At 35.5% G+C, this 9,955-nt stretch overlaps 1 protein-coding gene across 1 annotated transcript; it reads right to left on the bottom strand.

The window, feature by feature from the left end:
- Positions 1-1,645: 1,645 nt before the first annotated feature.
- On the bottom strand, positions 1,646-9,350 carry LOC127418305 (melanin-concentrating hormone receptor 2-like). The gene is made up of 2 exons (XM_051658843.1): positions 8,659-9,350; positions 1,646-5,079 (listed from the first exon to the last, which is right to left on the bottom strand). Exons 1-2 carry the CDS (start codon positions 9,057-9,059, stop codon positions 4,440-4,442), a joined length of 1,041 nt encoding a protein of 346 aa, XP_051514803.1. The 5' UTR covers positions 9,060-9,350; the 3' UTR covers positions 1,646-4,439.
- Between the last annotated feature and the right edge of the window lie 605 nt (positions 9,351-9,955).

The raw sequence follows: 9,955 nt of genomic DNA, 5'->3' as shown, positions 1-9,955 counted from the left end.
TCATTCAATTCCTTTACAATATACACACATTCGCTCTTTGTCTTATACCTGAAACACTGAAAACTGCTCCATTAAGGTTTTCACATTCACAATTATGAATGACGTACAAATCATGTCCTGTACATGACGTATTTTCAATTTGAAATGGCGAATTTAGCCAAAAGGAAAATACTTTGCACCCTTTGAAATTACTGTCAGTCGGTACAACATTTCAATCATAAAACAGTGGGCAATTATTGCATGTTTAGTTAGATATGTACGTCTCACATGACACTAACACTCTTAAAATGAACTGATTGCTGATGCGCGGTGCTAAAATAATCCACGAGGTTCCCGGCTTCCCGCTTAGCTTCTTAAACTAGAGTCCCACGACTCCCGCCTTCATCGATTTGATTGGCTATCTCAAATTACATTGATGAGCGTGTTAGACTAGTGAGCACGTTAAAAATGTAACTTTTTTAAACCATTATGTTATTCCGGCAACAACTTAAGGACAATTAGACAGCGGTGCATAATGGGCTGCAGCAGAATAGCAAAAAAGGATATCAATTATTGGGGGGGGGGGGTTGGTTGCCATACCTGATTACTGGGGGGGACTTGTCCCACTCAGTGTATATTGTGGGTACGGCTCTGGGTAATACCAAGGGTGAAGTGCTCGCCCATTGCTTCAGTTCTTCTTGTGAGGTCATACAAGTTCTGAACTGTGTACAGTCAGGTAATACACACCACATGAAACCACATTTACATCAACATTTATTCAGTTAGCTGACACTTTTTTCCAAAGCGACTCACACATAAGAAGGTTGATTCTTTAGGAAGAAATGCTTCCAGTTAATAGTGCCATGAAGGTGGTGCAAATCTACTTTGCACTCTGAGCTCCTGAACTTGCCATAAATTTTCAGTGATGTTTAAATATGTTAGACTGGTGAGTTGTCTCACTTCATCCTAGTGTCCATTAAACCACTCTTGAATTCATTCAGCCATTTTTATGAGGGCATTATCATGTTGGAATATGGTAACATTTTGAGGGAAGACTGTTTACAATGCAGGGTGCACCTAGCACTGTAAAATGGCTGTTATATGATTATACAGAGCAATTATCAAACATAATGAGTTTGAAATTGGCTGCCTATATAATTATGGATAACCCACCATGTGTTACAGTAGAAAGAGCAACAGAGTATCAAATATAAGCCTAAATGTAGGTAATGAGTTGAAAGATGACTCTTCAGACTATAGTAATATTTTCCCCCATTGCTTTAGGGCCTACATTAAAGTTGACAGTAATTACATAACGGAACGAATAGATTAATTAGGGTTAAGAACAAACTGTGTAAATTGTGAAATAAAAAGAACACATGAAAATATTCTGTAAAAGTAGACAGAAAATATGAGTTCTAGGAATACAGCCTACCATAATCCATACTTTACAAAAATAAATAAATAAATACAAATAAGGGAATAGTGCATTTAATTCTGTTATTCTGCAACAACGCACTGCAGTTACATTTTTACTGTTTAATGTATGGTACATTTTTGCTCAAATAAAAATGATGTCATGATTTATTCACACTTTCCAAACCCTTAAGACTTTATTTCTCCTGTGGAGCACAAAAGAAAATATTTTGCTAAATGTCCTGGCTGTTATTTGATTTATTTATTTATTTTTCTGTACAATGAAAGTGAAAGGGTACAGAGGCTGTCAAGCCTAAAACATTATATAGCTATATGCTTCTGAAGCCTACGGTAGCTTTGAGTGAGAAATTCGTAAGATTCATCTACAAATTTTGTCCTTTTGTGTTCTACGGAAAAAAAGAAAACAAAATGTTTTGTGATAATATGTTGAAAACATGAAGAGTACATAATGACTCATAATAGACTACATAATAATTTATTTTAGAGTGATTTATTGATGAGTGCATATGAACACGATACAAGAACTACATGATTTTACATTAAAATGGTAAACAAATGGTGTGTAGGTTTTTTTAGCATTTATTTTGTACATTCATAGCACATAAGTAACAAAAGCGTACAGAACAGTATACAATGACAAGTTGCAAAACAGGAGGTATATGTTCAATCAGAGATTATAAAGCATACAGAGTTTTCCCTGAAAAGCGATTGTTCTTGCAGTCTTATGCACCTAATTTTAGTGAGATCCGTTTTCACACAGAATATCACAGAAAACAACAGCTCAGTCTTTTCTTTCCCTCAGCATTCCCCAAGAGAAGCATTTGTCAGTCCAAATCATTCCTTCTTATAATTCATTAGGGCAGTAAAATGAAAGAAGTAAACTTTTATACCCAGTTCTTTGTTTGTTTGCCAAGCATTATAATGTATTTATTGAGGATGGCAAGACTGAAATGTGACCAGTCACACATAGTTGAAATGTCACACGTTAACAGTGAACATACTGTATCTGTTCTCTTAGGGACCGCAGGGGCTTCTCTGAACGAAGGGGAAAACAGAGCAACACGGGGCATTTCACACTGGACATCTTTGTGAATACACATATTAAAACACTGAGAGCTCTACATTCAAGGATATTTTATCTTTTAAAAATTTCTGAGAGAAGATTATAGAGACAGTTGTACGCGCATGACACCAAGACTTCATGTGAGGTCACAAAGGATGCTTTCCAATAACATCTGGAGATATTTAAAATGGAGACATCTAAAGACGTAATATATTCTGTAAAATGCTTTAAAGATAAGCCAATAGCCACACATTTATTAAAGTCACAACAAATGTGTTCTTTTTGCACAAATATAAAGTGGAATGCCATACTAATGATCTATGCCAAAAGAGACAGTTGGGATTTTTCACAAATACACAAATGAACTTGAGTGCAATATAATATCAGAATGGAAAACATTTACCATTACCCTATAATGATTAAATGCACAGTTAGGCCAATCAGCATATTTGTTTATTTTACTCTGACACAAATTAACTATTTCAACACCAGACATATCCACAAAAACACTGATTTCATGTATTATTACACTGACATTTTATTTTTGACAGCTACATATTGTTACAAAAATCATCATCGTAATTAGTATTTTTGCCTTGTTTTCCAGTCAAAATATCGAAACATCCTTAAAATATTATTTACTTGAGATGAAAGATTGCATAAGGTTTTAAGACTTATTTTTGGAAAATATTCTTTTTAATTCCACATATTTGACTTATCCCATTGGCAAATTGAAATGAAAGGCACATTTTTCCTTCTTTTTTTTTAAGCATAAATGTAACGGAATTTAGTGAAATTTATACTGAAATCAAGAAAAGAGTGTTTGCCAATGGTGAAAGAAAAATAAACTCAATAACTTAAGACATTTTCTCTGACAACAAGTCTTATTAGCTTACAAAATTTTGCCTCTCAATTAAATTTATCAAGGATATTTAGATACTTTTACTGCAGGGTGCAACATGTCAGATGGTTTACTCATTCGATCTTTAAGAAAACGCAAAAACACAAAATAGACCAAATACACCAAGGACAATGTACAACAAAAACTTGACCATTTAATGATTTTTAACAGCCTGGTCTCATAGAATCACAGTCCTGTATATTTTTGCTAAATATTTTGACATGGCTCATGATCGTATACTTTCATTACAACAGCAGGTGTAATGAACACTAGAGGCGCTAAAACAACAATGACTTTTAATCATTTTCACACAACTCATGAGTGAAATGTCAGATTATCAGTTCAGAAACACTTACTTTTCACCCTGTTCCTCACGCAATGCTATCTTTTGACAGTTAAACACTTTTATTATCGCACATTCAATGCATTTTAACATTTGCATTACATAACCAACTACACTTACAAGCTAATTGTAGCAGCTCAAATGAAAAATGAGTTCAGAAGAGCATGCGAGTTGACACGCGAGCCTAAATCATCATAGAAGCACCACAAAATGACACGGTTGCTTCAGAAATTGCATTTTTCATCGAACATTTACTTTTATGACACTATCGGTTAGGTTAAGGTTTAGGGTAGGAAGGTGGGTAGGTTTTTTTATTTAAAACTTGATCACTTGAAAATGCGAACAATAACCTTAAAATCTGCTGCGATAAATGTACTGAACCATGTAATATAATGTACTGCAACAGTCAAATAAAATTCATGACATCAGGTTTTTAACAACAGATCAATGAACAGTACTACAGTACCAGGACAATACAATCAGTTTTCCAGAGTGCCACATACCGCAAATACATTCGAGTCAATTGTCATCTCATTGGCACTTCAGTCACACTGCTGATTCACTTCAACATCCCTCCTGAAAGTTCTGTTCACTGTGGAATTCACCGTTTTCCCCTATGAGAAACAGTCCAGAGTCCAGGAGCTAGTGTTGCAGTGCAGGCCTCCACTTTTCTCTTGTTTTTCTCAGTTAGCACGTCCAGCGGGGCTCGGTGGCTGTTAGATAACAGTGCACCGGTGACTGGTGTTTGGGCTGACGCTTGAGCTTCCATCGGTTTTAACAGTGGTCTTGGACATGCTGGTCTGGGAGCGCAGTTCCTTGCGGTGGCAGATGCGATCGCGGTAGTTCTGGGCGAAGACGAGCAGCATAAGAGGGTTGATGCAGCTGTGGGAATAGCTTAAGCAGATGCTGATGTTGTATGCATAAACAAATGCGCTGGTGGGCTGTTTTATGCTGAGGTTGATGACCTGGATGACGTGGTAGGGGGACCAGCAGACCAGGAACAGGGCGATCACCATCAGTACTGTCTTAGTGGCCCGTTTGGCCCACACGGACTGCTTGCGCTTGACCCGTCGAATGGAGCGGAACACGTGGTACAATGTGAGAGTGTAAAATGTGCTGATAATGATTAAGGGGACAATGAAACCCAATGTGGACTGGTAAAGCGTATACCAGTACATATCCTTTGGCCCATCTAGGTATATCATACACATGTCCAGGTGTTTTTTAGAGACCACTTTAGCGTATATCATGACTGGGATACTCAGAAGGAAGCTGCCCACCCACACCATAATGTTGATGATGATGGTCCATTGAATGGTCCTCTTTTCTGATGTCGGATGTACGATGGCAATGTACCTGAAATAAAAAAATCATCATATTATAAGCAGGCACAATTGTTTTACTCAGAGGATACTCTTTCATAGTACCTGAGACTTAAATGAGATCTTAGTTGTTTTATTTAGGCCACCTTCACACTAATACATTTTTGTTTGAAAATGCATTGATTTTGCTGAGTTTATGCCACTCATCCACACTGGAATGGCATTTTCCTCTACCAAAAACGAAGACTTTTGAAAACGCTCTCAAATACCAACAATGATAGGGTTGCCAACATCCCATATTTTGGACGAAATGACTACACCAATTGTCCCAATTTTAAATGGCGAAATGCTTGAGGGGGACCACCCCGGTCTGATGGTGAAACATCTCATATGGAAACGCTCAATATTTTCAAACGTCCCAAATTTGCAAGATGGATATTTATCAACAACATGCTCACATCGGAAATCGACCCATTGCTTCTGAATGTTCGTGCACCGTAAAATTAACCCATTCTGCCAGATTACTGAGAAGCGCCATCCCCATCAATCATTTTTTTCATTAATTCAAGTGGGAATACATTTTCCTTTGGTGCTAGCGGCGTTACTGGTTCTGGTCCCATGGAAACCAGGAAGTAATCAATTCAGAGTTTGTACTTTCATGCATTCCTGTTGACTGCATAACATTATTTACAACTAAAACTACAACACTTTTGGTGCCACTCTGTGGACAATTCACCCGGAAACTGCAGCTCACATATTCCCATACATTCAACAGTGCTTCCAGCTTCCGCCACTGGCAGTGAATCAAATTTCGGAAAGCACAGTCCGATTTCACCATCACAACTTTCAATCTACTGTCACCAAATTCAAGAGCTTTAACCGAAAAACATATTAGTGTGGACAGGGCCTTTGTCTCTGATGTTTTGTACTAAAATTCCTTAAAATCATAGGGGTGAGTAGATGATGAGATCATTTTCATTTTTGCCATCCCAGATGTGAATGACTTTCTTTCTTCTGCAGAACACAAATTATGATTTTTAGAAGAATATCTCAGCTCTGTAGGACCATACAATACAAGTGAGTGGGTGCCAAAATGTTGATGCTCCAAAAAGTATATAAAGGCATCATAAAAGTAATCAATATGAATCCAGTAGTTAAATCCATATCTTCAGAAGTGATATGATAGGTGTGGGTGAGAAACAGATCAATATGTAAGTCCTATTTTGCATTAAATTCTCCTCACTGTCCAGTAGGGGGCGTATGCATGAAGAATGTGAAATACCAAAACACAAAAAGAAGAATGTGAAAGTGATCTGTTTCTCAACAATGCCTATCACATCACTTCTGAAGATATTGATTTAACCACTGGCATCTTATGGATTACTTTTATGCTGACTTATATGATTTTTAGAGCTTCAAAGTTTTGGTCACTATTCACTTGAATTGTATGGACCAAAAGGGTTGAAAAAATTCTTCTAAAAATCTTCATTTGAGTTCCTCAGAAGAAAGAAAGTCATACAAATTTAGGATGGCATGAGGGTGAGTAAATGATGAGAGAATTATCCCTTTAACGGTAGAGGTTTGCATTTCATGCATTAAGAATTAAGTATTTTTTCTTGGAAAGTGTGACAGAGATCCCATGCGGCTAGATCCCATGCGGCTAGAGCTGCAACAGCACAGCAAGAGACAAGATTTCTAAGAAATACTCAGTTTTCATTCATCACAATTTAAACAAGCGAAAATGTTGTGCATAAAATCGAAATGAATAATTTACACATACAGACACAGTCCACATAAAAGAACTTTCTATCTCTCATTAGTCAAGTATTACAGCACTGTCACTCTTGTCAGATAACGATCTTTGTATTTTCTCTTGCGATTCCTTATGAAGGGACAGAACACCAGAATTATATATTGCGTCTGGCTCCATAATGCCCAAAGTAACCATGACTTTACCTTTACCCTTTAAGCAGAATGTAGGATTTAATGCCTTAGCAAAAGATAAAGAAAATGTGCAGCAAAGATGCCTTATCTAAGTAACTCTCTGCATGTGACACAGTAACAACCAGCAGAATCCCTTGTTTCAGATGGATCTTTGGAAGTATAACAGCAATGGCACTATATGAGAAAGTTTTACATTGACACTTTATCATCTAGTCATGCAGAAGCCCCCTTAATTGGGGCAAATATATCAACAACACCCACAACTATAGTATGCAAAAACCCTTTTCTGCACTCTCTGTATTTTATGTGGACCTTTTGTGCCTTTGCTTTCCAATAAATATCAGTAAGGTTCTTATTTTTTATTTTTTTAAAGACACTCACTGCTTGTTGCTAAAGACCAATATTGCAGACTATTGGTACAGAAATTATCAATAAAGATTTTTTAAGGTCATGTGGCATGAATCGCACCCTTGAGATTTGCATTGATTTATTTTCTTTTTTCTTTTCTTTCTTTCTTTTTCTTTTGCATAAACTCAGTAAAACATCTAGATTAGAGACTGATTAACAGTGATGAACTGCTGAGCTGTAATTTTGTGTCATTTTGTGTAAATACATTGATTATGTAATTAGAGTTTGAATAAAGAATTCAATAATTTTATCGTCAAAGCTGATTAAAATCCCAAAAATGTCCCTAAAGTACATAAAATATCTTTCTTTTTACCATTCTGATGCTGTCCATCACTGTATTGGAGTGATTTTCATGAAACTAACATGTCCAGGTCACATTTCACCCATACTCTGAATCAAAAGAAAGGAAAAATAAATTATATTTTGCTTAAAGAAAATTAAGCCTATTTTAGAAGCATTAAGAATTTTTTTTATTTTATTTTATAATTTTTTTTTGCATTAAAATCTGTTTCATTTTATTATTATTTTATTTTTATTTATTTTTTGTATTGTGACATTAGTTTCATGACAATTAAGCACATTCTTGTTCTATTTGTCATTGCAAAAATATAATTGTGCCACCATATTAATTTATTTCATTACAAAACTAAAATGTAATTTAAAAAATATATATTTTTGAAATGGATGACTTGGACCAAATAATAAAGAGAAGCAGCCAATAAGCGCCCAACATAGATGGGAACTCCTTCAATACTGTTTAAAAAGCATCCCAGGGTGATACCTCAAGAAGTTGGTTGAGAAAATGTCAAGAGTACATGTCTGCAAATTCTAGATGCTAAAATATAACACACACATATATAATTGCGTAAAGAAAAAAAAATAAAGAAAGAAAAAATAAAATAAATAAATATATATATATATATATATATATATATATATATATATATATATATATATATATATATATATATATATATATATATATAATAAAGAATGAGTAAGTGTTTCAAAACTTTTGACTGGTAGTGTATATATACCAATATATATATATATATATATATATATATATATATATATATATATATATATATATATATATATATATATATATTCTTTTGATTTTGGCACACATTTAACCATCATGGCCTATTAGTACTGTACCCAGAAGAGTGAACACAATATGCATACAGTAATAATTAAGCCACTGCATTAATGCTCACTACATATTATATTATTTTGCCTATAAATTCAAAACTCTCACCTGTCAATGCAGAGCACAGTCACTATCCCCACTGTGGTAAACTGATTACTCACATCCACCACCACCACAGCCTTACACATGAAGTGCCCAAAGACCCATTGCCTGTCTCTCACCAGCTGATGGATGTTAAAGGGCATCACCAACAGAAAGAGCAGGTCTGCGATGGCCAAGTTCAGCACGTAAATATCGGAGACCATCTTTTTCTTGCATGATGCCACAGCATAGATAACTAAACTGTTGGCCAGAACTCCAACTGAACACAGGATGCCATAGACAGTGGGGAAGACGTGCATGAAGGACGCGATGTCAATGACGCTGTAAGACGGGACGGTTCGGTTCACACACGACAGGTTTGACGAGTTTGCAAGTTCGGAATCGCAAAATATGTCCGAGGTATTCATCGTGAATGTTTAAATCAAAACCTTTGCCAGGAGAAAAGTAAACAAACAGCTATGGAAAGATGTTGCCAAAGTCTTTGGACTTTCACACGCAAGCTTTTACGCGCAGCTCCAGCGCTTCATATCCAAACCGGCAAAAGTTATAAAAGTTCTTCTTCAGTTCTCCTTTGCCGTCTCGTTGTCATCTACTATGCTTTTAATGACATTTTCTGATGCATCAGTCTCTTGAGATGCTGTTTTAACACATATAAGTGCACAAAAGCAGGAGCTGGACCCTTGTGTGTCTATCTCTCCCAGTACAGAAGCTGTTTGAACAGATGCAGTGTGTCTCCACCCTTTCAGAAGCCCCTCTCTTATCTCAGCCTTCACACTAGAACAATATCCAAGAGAAAAAAATCATTTGATGATTCATTTATTGCGCAGTTCTTCACAGCAAGATGTTCCAGTTCGCCACCATCAGTTTTATTCTTTCCAATGTGTCTGCTTTTATTAACTTTGAAGACCTGTTGCAATGCACGTCTTGGAATATCAGTTTACTTTAAACAGACAAAGATGTGCATTGTGTTTAATTATTTGATTAAGTTTTTGCTTTTATGTTAATGTATAGTTTTATGCTTTGATGCCTTTGTTTTGTATAATATGTTATATATTGGCATACATGTAGTTGTGTTTAATGGTGGTGACATATGTAACATCTAAAACACATTTCTGAGATTAGACAATAATGCATTATTATGATTATGAATATAATTATGATCATCCAAGCTGTTATAGTTTAGTAATTCAATGCATAATTCAGTTCAGTAACACTTCACATTAATGTTCCCTTTGTTAAGGGTTTATAAAGGGGTTTATTAATGACTAATAAATCATTTACAAATGCATTATAAATCACTGAT

This window comes from Myxocyprinus asiaticus, chromosome 27 (genome assembly GCF_019703515.2).
Source record: "Myxocyprinus asiaticus isolate MX2 ecotype Aquarium Trade chromosome 27, UBuf_Myxa_2, whole genome shotgun sequence".
In the NCBI taxonomy this organism is placed as follows: Eukaryota; Metazoa; Chordata; class Actinopteri; order Cypriniformes; family Catostomidae; genus Myxocyprinus; species Myxocyprinus asiaticus.
Note: the sequence above shows the minus strand (reverse complement) of the source record. Positions and strands in the feature narration are given on the sequence as shown.

Excerpts from the sequence above, each read along its gene's own strand:
- LOC127418305 (XM_051658843.1), bottom strand. The coding sequence starts at position 9,059 with ATGAATACCTCGGACATATTTTGCGATTCCGAACTTGCAAACTCGTCA. Across the intron at positions 5,080-8,658 it reads ACTGTGCTCTGCATTGACAG|GTACATTGCCATCGTACATC; the intron begins GTGAGAGTTTTG and ends TTTTTATTTCAG.